The sequence below is a fragment of the Cynoglossus semilaevis genome, chromosome 13 (assembly GCF_000523025.1).
Source record: "Cynoglossus semilaevis isolate Cse_v1.0 chromosome 13, Cse_v1.0, whole genome shotgun sequence".
NCBI lineage: Eukaryota > Metazoa > Chordata > Actinopteri > Pleuronectiformes > Cynoglossidae > Cynoglossus > Cynoglossus semilaevis.
This window is the reverse complement of record NC_024319.1, coordinates 866,130-879,918: the sequence shown is the minus strand read 5'-3', so window position 1 is coordinate 879,918 and position 13,789 is coordinate 866,130. Positions and strand designations below refer to the sequence as shown.

The 13,789-nt window shown below is 40.7% G+C and overlaps 2 protein-coding genes across 2 annotated transcripts in view; both read right to left on the bottom strand.

The window, feature by feature from the left end:
- Positions 1–6,056, bottom strand: part of inpp5b (inositol polyphosphate-5-phosphatase B) — a gene marked incomplete at its 5' end in the record, with an annotated part of 15,696 nt that extends 9,640 nt beyond the window's left edge. The window contains 5 exons of the mRNA XM_025061450.1: positions 4,005–4,142; positions 5,094–5,204; positions 5,295–5,324; positions 5,420–5,517; positions 5,935–6,056. Of these exons, the coding sequence (XP_024917218.1) occupies positions 4,005–4,142; positions 5,094–5,204; positions 5,295–5,324; positions 5,420–5,517; positions 5,935–6,056 (499 nt within the window). The remainder of the gene's footprint in view (positions 1–4,004; positions 4,143–5,093; positions 5,205–5,294; positions 5,325–5,419; positions 5,518–5,934) is intronic.
- Positions 6,057–7,441: 1,385 nt separating this feature from the next.
- LOC103387895 (keratin-associated protein 10-10) lies at positions 7,442–13,518 on the bottom strand. Its single transcript, XM_008322700.2, has 10 exons — positions 13,164–13,518; positions 11,158–11,227; positions 10,661–10,825; positions 10,489–10,536; positions 10,378–10,403; positions 10,023–10,118; positions 9,373–9,529; positions 9,160–9,236; positions 8,868–8,975; positions 7,442–8,352 (listed from the first exon to the last, which is right to left on the bottom strand). The coding sequence occupies exons 2-10, from the start codon at positions 11,186–11,188 to the stop codon at positions 8,107–8,109; spliced, it is 954 nt and encodes a 317-aa protein (XP_008320922.1). The 5' UTR covers positions 11,189–11,227; positions 13,164–13,518; the 3' UTR covers positions 7,442–8,106.
- Between the last annotated feature and the right edge of the window lie 271 nt (positions 13,519–13,789).

Below are 13,789 nucleotides of genomic sequence, written 5' to 3'. Positions count from 1 at the left end.
ACCAACAAAACCCGCAGAACTGACGAGCGGCTCTGTCTGCCAACGTGTTTGGCAGCAACATGGAAGTGACTTCAAACCACATTACCCGAGATGCTGCCTCTGGTATTCGTAGCCTGCAACTAACTTCTCTAATGAAGTCTGTAAAACATGGTTCTAGATGTTCTAGATGTTGTTGTGCAGAATAAAAAAAACCAAAAACAACCTAAAGACAAATGTGAACAGAAATAAATGCAGAGCGGAGACGACGAGCAGCGCAGCAGCGATATTAGTTAATAAAAACATATTTAAATTCTGGTAGTTTAACAAGGGCGTTAATATTATATGCTCTAAATTTAACGAGTTCAAATAATTAATAAAAACAAAACAGGAATGTCCTGAAACTGCTCCCAAACAGCAAACTAAAGTCTGTTCTTATGTGAACTAAAAAGCCTTTGAAAAAAAAAAAAAACTGAAGTCACCGATTCATGAGCTGTGCAGTTTCCTCAGAGATGAGAGAGAGTTATTGGTCAACACTTTGAATTCCACTGAACAACGTTTTATTTTTATTCATCTGACATTTACATAAAAAAACACAGGCTGCAGCTCAGACGGTGACTGTGGTTCAGTGACAGAGGAGGGTGAATTCAGATGGAAACAGTGAGTGCATCACAAGTGGCTTGTGAAAAAGGCGGGTGGTAACACCACCCTCCCCCCCCCATTTCCTGCAGCTTGGCAGGAAAGAAACTTATCTCTGTTTGCTGAGCAGAACTTTTAACTTCAAGTTGGTCTGTCTTTTTAACTTATACTGACATTAGGGTAAAGATAAATCCCCCCCCCCAACCCTCTGTCTTAGCCTGTTTTTCCAATCAGTTTGTAAATATTTGGAAGGGACCAATACAGCCAGCAGGTGGCAGTAATGTAATGCATCGAATGGGATCCAATGAGGCCGGAAATCCTGACGAGCTAGAGTTGCAAGTGAAATTTTCTGAATTCGAATAGAAGAGTTTTAATTGATATAAAACGACAATGCATTACCAACGCAACAGAACAACGAAAACAGAGCATCGTTTCCTACTTTGCACCACCTGCAGGTCTGAACCATGAAAACAGAGCTTTGTTTCCTACTTTGCACCACCTGCAGGTCAGGGTAGGTAGCTACTGTACGCTCTCTGTGTCGACAAAAAAAAAAAAAACACAAACGGGCAAACATTCACTAGTATTAACAGATAAACAGATATTCAGCCAATTACGTGAAGGCAACTTTAAGTTAATCTGATGCAACTTTGGTCAATATTGTTCAACATTTTTTTAAGAAAGAAAGGCCTCGTATGTGCACATAGTCACAGGAAACTGTTTTTTTAAACGTAGCGTACAACTATCAATAACGCAAACACAACCGTTCCTATAACCAAATACAATATATTGTTGTTTTTATGGTGAACTAAATGAACACTTCCTGGACCACAACCCAGAACTGAGCCTCAGGCATTAAGAGCAGCTCTGAATATCAAGACATTTAAGTATTAAAAACAGTCTTTGCACACATGTTGATGAGCGGCGTGCAAATTTAATATTGATGTATGATAATTTGTAAAATAAACTTTCAGAGCCAGACACAGGCTGCAGTAAAGAGGCAGTTTAGTTTCACACTTTTAGCAGAACTAATGAAATGGACCATTAACAACCAGCATGTTTACACTTATAGATGAGATGAGACGTTAGGACTTTTACCCTGTTAGTACTTGGCTTTTTAACGAGAATCTACGCCACTTCTCCCAAGTCAAAACTGAGGGTGGTTGATTTTAACCCAATTGTCATGCAAGATAGCAAAACTTTACTTTTTTTTTTTAAGTTAAATTTTTAGGTACAGGGTAAAAATGTACATCAGTTTTACTAATGTACTTCATTCAAAAAGAATCCAGTCAAATCTCCTTACTTTTTTCATTCAAAGATAATCTGAATCAATGTTTCAAAAAAACAGGTCAAAGGTCATTCAGACTCTGATACAAACAGAAAAAAAAGACTAAAAGTTTTGTTAAATGTTTTGTTTTGAAAATGTAATGATCCTTTTACCAGTGTGCAGTAAAAGTTGACCACTGACTGAGGATAAACCCCCAACACCAACCCTCATCAAGAACTGTTGGTTTTCTCTCTCCTCTACCCCCCATCCTTTTGTTTTTATAGTAACCAGCACCACAACAAAGCCCTGATCCTGTTAAAGATTTCTAATCCAACATTAGAGTAGTTCTTACACGTGCCCTGCATTCCTAAAGGGTAGGTTTTACTGTAGTTGAGTGATCTCCACCGGGCTTATGGGTTTGACAAACTCTTAGCACCAGTAGGAAGTTGCGTTAAGACTGCACGGTAATTTCACACCCTGTACTCCTCCTTATCTGTGGTTAATGATAAAGTCAGCAGTAGTGACACAGACATCAATACGTAGACTGGAACAGGGTGAGAGTCTGCACAAAGTACAAAGTCACTGCCGGCCTTAAAGATCACCGACAAAAACACAAAAAATGAAAGCTACATTTTCTCTACTCATCCTTGTATGCAATGGAGAGCTTTAAATTTTTTTTTTTTTTAATAGTTTAACAGTCACAGACATGCACAGCGTGCATCCTCCCCTCTACAGGTAACTGAAGCTAACATGCTAAGTGAGCCAAAAGAGGGAGCAGCTACTTGAGAGTATTTCTGTGGAAACCGACCGTTGTTGGTGTCACAATAAATACGTGACAAAAGTGTGTGACATACCAAGACACACTGCTACGTTTACCACCGACACGGGTGTGTCATTTCGACTGTCTCCCAGAGACCAATTATTTAAATCACAGGCATTATTCAAGAGCAGAACCATGTCTGAAATTTGCTGACATTACAAGACCTATCTATATATATACATATATATATATACACATATATATATTTGCTCTCACCGAAAACTCCATAAAACAATATTACCGTAAAAATAATTTAAAATAACAACAACAAAAACACTCATCGCTTTTCTACTTCAATTTTCTCTGTAAACAAATCTGGTCCTGTTGCTAACCTGGCTAAAGTTAGCCTTCAATCAAACCGTGCTACCATAGCAGTGCCAACCATAGACTGTATGTACACATAGTAGCTAACAAGCTAGCTAGTTAAACGGGAAATACTGGCTATAATAATGAGCCCGAATATAGTGGCATGCAGATTCAAGCAGAGGAAAAAAAACCCAAGTGGAAATAGTTTTCATACCAGAGTCTTTAGTCACTTTAGACATCTCCCCGCACCGCTCCTAATCATTCTGTACACGGGAGCAACGTCCACCGTGTGAGACCTGCCCATGCTAACTGAGAGGGAGGAGGAGCTTCACTCCGTGAATCCGACCGCAGAGGAACCCACAGCAGGCTGCTGTCGTCAGCTGTCACCCGAGATACACCGGTGAGGTATTCTGTTATCGTAGTTGTATGTATATACATATGGGCCCCCATAGACACAAATCATCATCTGATTGGCCCGTGATCAGAAGTACGTCAAACTCTACGCCATATTAGTCCGGGCAACACCGGACTATAATCTCATAAAACTTAAACTACAACTGAAATACATTAATGTTTCTCAACCCGGGGTGTAAGACACCAAACGCTCTCGGTTCTACATTTTTACCACTAATTTATTTTAAATTATTATTATTATTTATTTATTTTTATTATTTTTTTAAAGTTTGAATTGCAAATTACTTACTTTGCAAATGACTTATTCTGTTCTATGTTATGTTTGTTCAGTTCTCTTTCTTGAGGATAAAAAAGTTTAGTGTCTTTATTAAGAGTTATTTGCAACAGGACAGATACTGTATGTCCCTGGCATGTCCACGGTTTACTATATTAAAAAAAAAACAAATAAGAAAAAGATGCAACAGAGATATGGTTCCCGTTCCCATGGTAACCTAACGTACACCAACTGCATAAACCAATAGGTCTAAATGGGATGCAAATGTTTGATGTCTAACAAAACAAACAAAAACTAATTAAGTAACAAACCTGCTTTCCGGTGCTGGTTGAGTTTGGTAAGTGTTGTGGTGAGCGGTGCTAGGGCCTGTTTGGCAACACCTTTAGGACCTTTCTGATACTTATTGATCCACTCAAAGTTGGGGACCTCTGAGGGAGACTTGCAAACATCTGAAGGAAGACAAACAGAGAGAGTAAAAGTCAGGAAACAGGAAAGGAATAAAGAAGGGTTTTTTTTTTCAACCACTCAAAGCAGCGGCACGATGACTGATCCTCCGTCCTGTCAACCTACGAGACTGCATTAAAAGATCACATGTCAGAATATCGCACCGCTGTTCTCACCTTTGCCATTCCTCAAATGCTTATTTCTACCATAAGCTGGTTTCTGATCCCCTAGTCCCTCCATCACAGGTGTTTTTCCGCAGTTGAAAAGTTACTACAGCTCATCCATGGAAATAAAAAAAGAAAAACACGTACACGCGACACACAAGTGTCTTCTTCCTCCATTGTAATTCGGAGATTCCAGAGCACAATGTGGAAGAGCCTGCGGCGGGCGTTAAATTCCTAACAACAACAAACAGCTGTCTGTCAAATCATAATCTGCCCAAAAAAGGACGTACAGCTCAGGAAAAGAAGTGAAAAGTAACGTGTAAGTGTTAAAAGTGGCTTTTTTAGTCCATCTGTCAAGTCCGACTGCAGGAGAAGAGCACACACACTGAACTCCACCCCTTTCCTGCTCTGTGTGTGTGTGTGCGTGTGTGTGTCACCTGACTGTCTTTCTTCCTTCTGTGTCTGTCTGTCAGTCACTGGTCAAACCAAAGTACTCACAGAATACTACACATACTTCTGAGTACGTGTGTGTTGGTGTTGTTCTGTAGTACCGCCATGCCAAAATATCACCTTATGAAAACAATAATAAAAATAATATTGACTTTTATAGTGGATGACACAGTGACACCTGCAGACAGGCTGAGCAGGTTTTGACTAAACAAATGTGTGCTTTACATTTCCTCTACAACTTCCTGCGCCTGGTGCCATGAATGTCAGTTATAGTTTTCACTCTAAACACTGCGGTCGTCGGTTGAAAACCCCGGTGTGTACCAGTGTCTGCGGCTGACGTACCACTCCACGCTCTGATCACTTCGCTGAGAAAGAGCCGCGAGTGAGACCCGAAAGGAAGTCTGAGCTCCAGCGCCTCTTCGAGGAAACTCAGTCTGACTCTGGTATCAGCTCCTACAATCAGACAAAGAAACAAAAAGTTTAATGCGGTCAGTCATTCGTCATGAAACATGTGAGGGTGTGTAGGATGCTGAAGTAACATACCAACGACCGCCAGTTCCTCTGGGGAGGAAACTGGAAAAAAAGTGAGAATTAAAGTATGTCAGAATTCAAAGCCACAGTCACCAGAAAATCTTTTCAGTTAGGTGTAAAACATGACGACACCTCACCTTCAACAACGGCAAAGTCGAGGGAGATGGGTAGAATGTCCTCAAGAGTCACGTCGTCAGCAGATATGGCCATTCTGCGATGAGTGTAAATAAAGATTCTGCAAAAAACCGGAAAAAAACCCCATTAGTTTTTGAAGTTACATGCTTTTACATTTATTAGATGTGGAAGAACATACACGTTTTTACATTTATTAGATGTGGAAGAACAATTAGCCACAGCTTAATTTGTCATAATACATAAAGCTACAACAACAGCTAAGTTCGCCTTTGCATTTAACAGTAGATCAAACGTGTCAAACTCAGGGTCGGGGGCCAAATCTGGCCCAGAGTGTAATTATATTTGGCCCACAAGATCATATCAAATGTGTCCTAGAGTTGGCCCGACAGTATATAGCAACTATATACTGGCAGGATTTGTAGCATTAGCAGTTTGGTTTGTTCCAGATTCAATGTTTACACAAAACTAAAGTTTTTTTTATAGCAAAAAAAATAAATAAAATGACACAAAAACTCACGCATGTTCCCTGGAAGACTGCACCAATCCCAGCAGTCTACTCTCTGCAGCCTCGTCAGACAGGACCTCACATTGGATGGCATGTTCACAGTTAAGGCAAAGAGCGGAGTACTCGTCATGATTTCACTGTAATACTCATCATGTGTACTTTGTTGCAGTATTTGTGTTATACCATTAACGGGAAGTAGTATTTTCTAGGATCTTCCTGTTTTTTTTTTTATCAAAACAACGTCTGCTGCTTCACATCTAAAATACACATCATATTCACGCACCTGCTTCATCATTGGACCTTTATCTAAGCATATTAGTTTCATAAAAACATTATTGTCTCCTCTTGTTTATATGACAATTAATTAATTATAAGATAATATCTATTTGGTAAAAAATAACCCAGGTCATGGTACCCTGTGATTGAGGACCTCCGGTGTACAGTATATGACGCGGTAAATTTAAACTGTATTTGAAGACAATGGCGTCATCGTGTGGCAGAAACGTCTCACTACAGAGGTTGGACCATGTCAGTGGTTTCTGAAGTTCCAGTGGACTTCTAGTTGAGTCGAAACAAACGGACTTTCAATCGCGTTGAACTGACTTCACAGTGAGAAGGTCAGAACGGCCGTCAGACTTTTGTCGCTGTGTTCACTCAGATGTCGCTCTGCAAAGATCGTCACGTTTAAGCCGCGTTCAGTAATCTTGCGTAACATACGTGGCAAAAAAAAAAAGAAAAGAAAAAAGATACTAAGACCCTCTTTTCTTCTCTCTCCAAACTTTCCTGAATTGCTCCGGACTGATCCATGGCGAAGCCAAAGATGCGTCGATCTGTGCGCCAAACACTTTAGAGCTCGAACCGAACTGTTCGATCGAACCGCTCCCTCTGCCGCTCCCTCTGCCGCTCTCTCGGTGTCAGACGGAAGTTAAAGCTCCACAAAGTTCTGGTAATCCGACAGGACTCCCTTAAAAATCCACATGTTTTCCCCTGTCCGCCCCACAGCTGGCCCAGCCCGACCCAGTCTGCTGCCACGCTCTGATTCACCAGCCCCACTCCTATGCTGCTCGTGACGTCACATCCAGAGTGTGCAATACTGCTCGGTGATTGGTAGACATTGCCCAATAATAATAATAACAACAATTACAAAAACTGTAAAAAGAAAAAAAGAAAAAATCAACAATAACATATAATGTTATATTTATAATATAATATAATTTATAACATATATTTAAGCATTTATTCATTTTTACTATTTGTAAAATTGAGCTATTGTTGCTGTTTAGTTTGTGGGTGAATGTAGTAAAGGTTGCTGATAAGACTATAAAAAATAAAAGACATTTTTTTTCTGAATCAAACACACTTTATTGAATTTTAAAAATGTATCATTGCATCATTATTATTATTATTGTTATAATGACATCATACAGTATTTATCGTATTCTTGGAAACAGAATCATCATATAGACATCATACAGTATTTATTGTATTCTTGGAAACAGAATCATCATATAGACTGACATCATTCTGATTTTATCTTTCATCTATCATTCCTGTGACCAGTATACCAAAATATATTTTGTGAAGTACTTTTTACTTTCAACTCATGGTCCACAGGGGATTAGAAAAAAGAAAAAAATATTCAGAGTTTCCATTGTTGTACATTTCACTGTGAATCCATCATAAACCTTCTGAACAGGCGAGATTTATAAAGTGCATTAAGACTCTCAGTGATTCTTGATGATGATGATGATGATGAATTGGTATGAAATTGAAGTGTGTGAGTGAGAGGGTGTCAAACGGCGAGGTCATGGCTACGACAGTACAGTTGGCCCCCGAAAGATACAGATACTGCAACCAAAGGATGTTTGACTAAAAATAAAAAGAGCTTTAATGTGTATGAACACAGAACATTTACACTGCATTTAAAAAAAACCCTGCAGTTTATGATTAACCCATTGCTACTGTTTTATCTTTTCAAAGAAATGAAGTAATAACAAAAAAAAAAAGACAAAGTAAACTTTATAAGTGAAGCGGCACATGATTCCACAGGTATATCAGCAGAGCCACATATTTGATTATAACTGAAATACATGAAGGAGTAGAACTTACTCTGGAAGGAGGAGTGACCCCATGACCCCATGACCCCATGACCCCATGACCCCATTACAGCCACAGGGCCACGGCTCACAGAGACAGAGTGAGGGTCAACATACCAACTAAAGACACCATCAGTTCCATGTGAAGAGAAGGACCCCTGGTGGCCATGTTGGGGACGATCAACGTGCCGTTCAGCTTTAGACAGGAGCTGGTCTTCGTGGCTGTACAGCACTCCAGCTGACAGTTACTGTTAGTACTGCTGCCACATGACGTGACGTCAGAACAGTTGGTGGAGCAGCTCGCTGACCACTGGCCCGGTTCCCCCTGTTTCAGCTTCAAATGCAAACAAACATAAACTGAGTTCTGACAAACTGGAGCAGCAACAGGTTCAAATCCCATCCCAATCCCAAGGAGTGAGCACAGAACTGATTGACCACTGAAGAAAAGTGAAAGTGGAAAGTGGCTGGACTCAAACCTGAAACCTTCCGGACTCAAGTCTGCTTCCTAATCCACCCAGCCACCGCTGCCCCAGGTCTGCGCAGTTACAATTCAGCTGGGGCAATTGGGTCTGACCCCCCCCTCCCTACCCCCCCAACACACTTATTCCATAATAAACGCATCGACCTGGAGCTCAGAGTGTTTTTGAAAATTAGTTTGTATCTTTAAGAGGTTAAAGGGAATATTTTCATTACGATTTTACTTTGGTCTGAGAGGAACATGAACCTGGAGAAGAGCTAGAACCCTGACCACATGACTACTGGCTGACCCAGGTGACCCCGGTGACCCAGGTGACCCCGGTGCGACTTGTAATGTTAATATGTAACCAGTAGTCTTTTCATCTTCTTTACCTGACAGTGAGTCAGTTCTGAGCCTGAACAGCTGCTGGTTGAACCTTGGTTGCTGGGCTCTTTGTAACAGGTCGCACCACTACAGGTGAAATCGTGACATATTTTGCTCTGGGAAGGAAAGAAAGAAAGAAAGAAACCAAACACAAACGGAGAACATTTCAGGGTTCCAAAAGAGTTACAATCTGAGCAATAATTGTAGTAAATACGTCGTTGGTATCGAGGTACAACAGTACTGTAGGTGTCACGTGTCCCACAGGACGATGGTGGGACAGAATGACTTTCATTGACTCACCTGGTCGGCGGTTGTGGTTGGAGGTCTGGTGGTGGTGGTGGTGGTGACTCTGGTGGTCGATTGCATGGTCGTGGATACTAAAGCAACGTTCAGAAAATTACAAGATAAACTGTGAGAGTAAGAACGGAGCGCGGCGGTGCGACGGTTCTGCTGGTCTGGGAGCTGGCACTGAGAGCTACCAGGAGTGTGAGGGAGGCGTCCTCCGAGCTTTACCTGTGGTTGGCGCTGTCATCATGGATGCAAACGTGTCGTTGAGGCAGCCCGTGGTGTTGCAGCAGTTTGTACTGCAGTTGGTCAGAGTTCCATTGCAGGCGACGGCACAGGAGGCGCTGCAGTTGGCCACGTAGTTGACCTCCGTCTGCCGCAACAGCTGCGGCGTAACAAACGAACTGGACGTTAGACCCGTGAGCAGAGGAGGTGATAAACAATGAATACAAACGACATCCATGTAAAGTCAAAAAGTTCCAAGACAAATCTAAACATTTACTTCTATTCTTCTGGGCTGTTTCCATCAGATAATTCTGAAGGATGACCTTTGACACCAGGTCATAACCTGCTTCTCTGTCTGGTCTAAGGACTGAACTCCACTTCCTTCAGTTTTTTTCAATAACCTTCAGTCATTTGAACAAATTTCCATTTAAGTTTGGTTAAAAATGTGACCTTTGCTCCGATTTGAAAACACTTTTTTTTGAAGGGGTCAATTAAGATCTGATCCAATCAAAGGTCACACAGGTCAACACTGGACAGAGACATGATGTCATTAACCTGTCTGAAATCTGTCTGAGAACTTTCTGACTCAGCCTTGTAAAGAATGTTCCGGCTGCGGGAACCGATTCAGCGTTCAGTGTCGTCCACCCTCGTACCTGACAGAAACAGTTAGCCGGGCACGTCGTGTCGTTCTGACTCATGTACGTGGCGTAACATTCGGAGTAAACACACGAAAAGGAGGGGCAGTAGATCTGGGGGCAGAGAAGAAACATGAAATACTACAGACTCCAAATACTCACAGGTAGAAGTGTGTATTACTGTATATCTAGTCTCTAGTTCCCACTGAGTCAATGGAACTGTTTTAAATTTGGATTTGCGTTTGAACTACGCTCTGATTGGACAGTTGTTTTCGTCTAATTTCTATAAGTCGACTAATGCGCCAGAAAATGACAATTTCACGTGACAAAGAACCGATCACAAATACTTCACAGAACACTCTGACGTACTCACGTTATCGTACGTCATTGACCCGTCACCTGTGGCAAAAAAGAAAGACGTGGATAAGGAAAGACATTGATGCTGCCACGGTGCAGACTGCCGGGGGACTCGAACCGCACCTACCTGTGGTGTTTGTCATCCCAGTAGTGAAGGTGGTTGAACTGTTCCAACCTGAGAAGAAGAAAGAAGAAGTACTTCCTGAAACAGTATCATCGATTGAGACGTGAACGTGACCGTGACCGTGACCCCTGTGAAGGCCAGGCCAAACGACTCGGATGTTGGTTTGTTGCTGTACCTCCGGGGGTGGAGGACTGGTATGTGGGGGCCGCTGTAGAAGACACGTTGAAGTCCGTAGAGTTGTTGACCATGTCAGTGGTGGAGTTGCTGGAGGCTCCAATGGTAGTAGTCTGACCTGACACAGACCCCATCAGCAGTCCCACCAGTAGGAGGCGCATGATGCCTGTGAATGTAGCATTTTAGGAGCAGTGTTTAAAATAGACAAGCGTTTGAAAAAGAAAAGGCTAACAGTGGTTCCATAGCGTAGCGGTTAGCACGCCTGCCGTAGAAACAGAGAGTAGTAGATAGTCCTGGGTTCGATTCCCAGTGGGCCCGGTGCAGCAGATCTGCTGTTTTTTTTACACATTTCACTGTCGGAGGCTCCAGCAGGGCCGTAGCAGGATTCCTGCTCTTCCTGCCAGGAGGTCGTGGGTTCGTTTCCACCTACATCCAGTTCTAGGTTGACTTACATCAGGAAGGGCATCGGTGTAAAACCCATAACAAACAGAAGGGTACCTGTGTCTTTCAGAAGGTTGGAGCAGACCATGGTCACGGTGGCGGAGGAGAGGACGGCTCTTTGTCACGCCTGAAAATCCAACCACAGAGAGAGAGAGACAAAGAGAGAGAGAGAGAGAGAGTTGAAGCAAACAATCGAAACTCAGAAATCAACCTCCGGAACGTTCTGTGCAGACAGAATGACCGATCGGTGACAACAGCACCACCTAAGGTCAACAGCAGTCAAACAGTGGTTGGCTGCAGCTGATGCTCATCCCTGTCCTGCACCTGGACTTCTTTTGAACCGGGAGCTGCGGTCGCCTCGTCACACAATCCTCTAATTGTTCTGCTCATTGTTCCACCAAGTGGCCGTCTCAGGATGTTCTATGGTCTTTGTCTATTTCTCTTTCTTTCTGATTTTTTTTGTCCATTTTTTTTATCTCTGACAGGAGGACAAATTATTTTAAAATATGATCCTGTTTTGAAGGACGTCATTGGTTCAATGATTGGTGTCTCCTCACACACACACACAAACACACACACAATGAAATATCAACACACACAATTAAAAAGTGTTTGTTCCTAGACCGGTCTCTGGGGGGAGACACTAAGTGGCTTGTTGTTTTTCCTCTCTGCCCTGGATCTTAGCATCACCTCCTCAGGGATCAACGCCGTGGAAACTGAGTGACAACAGAAACCTCTCCAGCTTCTGCTCCTTCTGCTCTCAGCACCGTTTTCCTAAAAAGGATATTCCGTGGCAACAATCCTTCTCCTCCGTCTCTGACCATCAGTACAACACACAACAATACGACAGCAGCTCCGAGGACTCGATGCTAACAAGAGTCACCATCCAGCAGTTTTAGGAAAGACATAACATAACACATAACGTTATTTATATAGAAAATGTATCTATATAAATATATGTATTTAGATTAATATATGTATCTATATTAATATTTATCTATATAAATATATGTATTTATTTAAATATATACATCTATATAAATATATGTATGTAGATTAATATTTGTATTTATATAAATATGTGTATTTGTAGATAAATATTAATATTTATCTATATAAATATATGTATTTATTTAAATATATGCATCTATATAAATATATGTATGTAGATTAATATTTGTATTTATATAAATATGTGTATTTGTAGATAAATATTAATATTTATCTATATAAATATATGTATTTATTTAAATATATGCATCTATATAAATATATGTATGTAGATTAATATTTGTATTTATATAAATATGTGTATTTGTAGATAAATATTAATATTTATCTATATAAATATATGTATTTATTTAAATATATGCATCTATATAAATATATGTATGTAGATTAATATTTGTATTTATATAAATATGTGTATTTGTAGATAAATATTAATATTTATCTATATAAATATATGTATTTATTTAAATATTTGTATCTATATAAATATATGTATGGAGATTAATATTTGTATTTATATAAATATATGTATCTATATAAATATATGTATGTAGATTAATATTTATCTATATAAATATATGTATCCGTATAAATATATGTATTTATATAGATATATGTATATAAATATATAGCTATATAAATATATGTATATATATAAATATATGTATTTATATAAATAAATATAGTATATATATATTATATTATTATATAGTATATTCTACACAGACAAATTAGAGAAAATGTATTTTTTAAAAATCCAAAAACTTGAATTTTACATTGAGATAAATTAAAAAACAAACCACTCATCCAGACAGTGGGAGTCTGACTTCTTCATAAAAACAAACACTGACCTTGTCTCAGTCTCAGTCTCAGTCTCAGTCTCAGTCTCAGTCTCAGTCTCAGTCTCAGTCTCAGTCTCAGTCTCAGTCTCAGTCTCAGTCTCTGTCTCTGTCAATGTTGGACGTCCAGTTTTTGTCCCGGGCCCCGTCTCTGACCTCGCTGCTGCCTTCAGGAAACCCTACAGTACCATAAGTTCTGTGGCGTCCACTCACCTCAGACGCAGGAACTGTGTCAGCTGTGGTTGAAGTGAAGGAGCTCTGCCTCACCCGTCTTCCCTTTCTCCCTCTGTGCCGATGTCTGTCACCTCCCTCCAGGAGACGCCTGTGTGCTGCACTACAGTGGCAGAGTGAAAGGTTCAACCCCCTCACCTGCAGCTCTACTGGTGCTGATGTGCCGTGGGAGACGGGGACGGAGACTTATACTGCAGCCTACTGTTGATGGGTGGAACTAACAGGAATGAAGAGAAGAAAAAAAAGTCCTGGTTCTGCAGCTGTAACAAAACAAAAATGTTAATCTCTCTCCTTCTCCTCCTCCTCCTCCTCTTCCTCCTCCTCCTCCTCCTCCCCACTCATCCACCATTCTTTCTTTAGCATCAAGGAGAATAAACGGATATATTACATTATAAATCTGGGAGTTGCTCCACCGTGGGGTTCATTAAAAGTGCTCACCCGTCAATTAAGGGTTGAGTGAAACTCCCGAAGGATCAAATCCTCCGCTCACATGGTCCAGTGGACCAGGTCTGCTGGTATAGGTTTGCACTGTCCTGTGGGCTGATTGTATAGAAAAGCTGCTGGTTTCTGTTCAACACAATGTGAAATCAGATCCTGGCTCTCTGTCA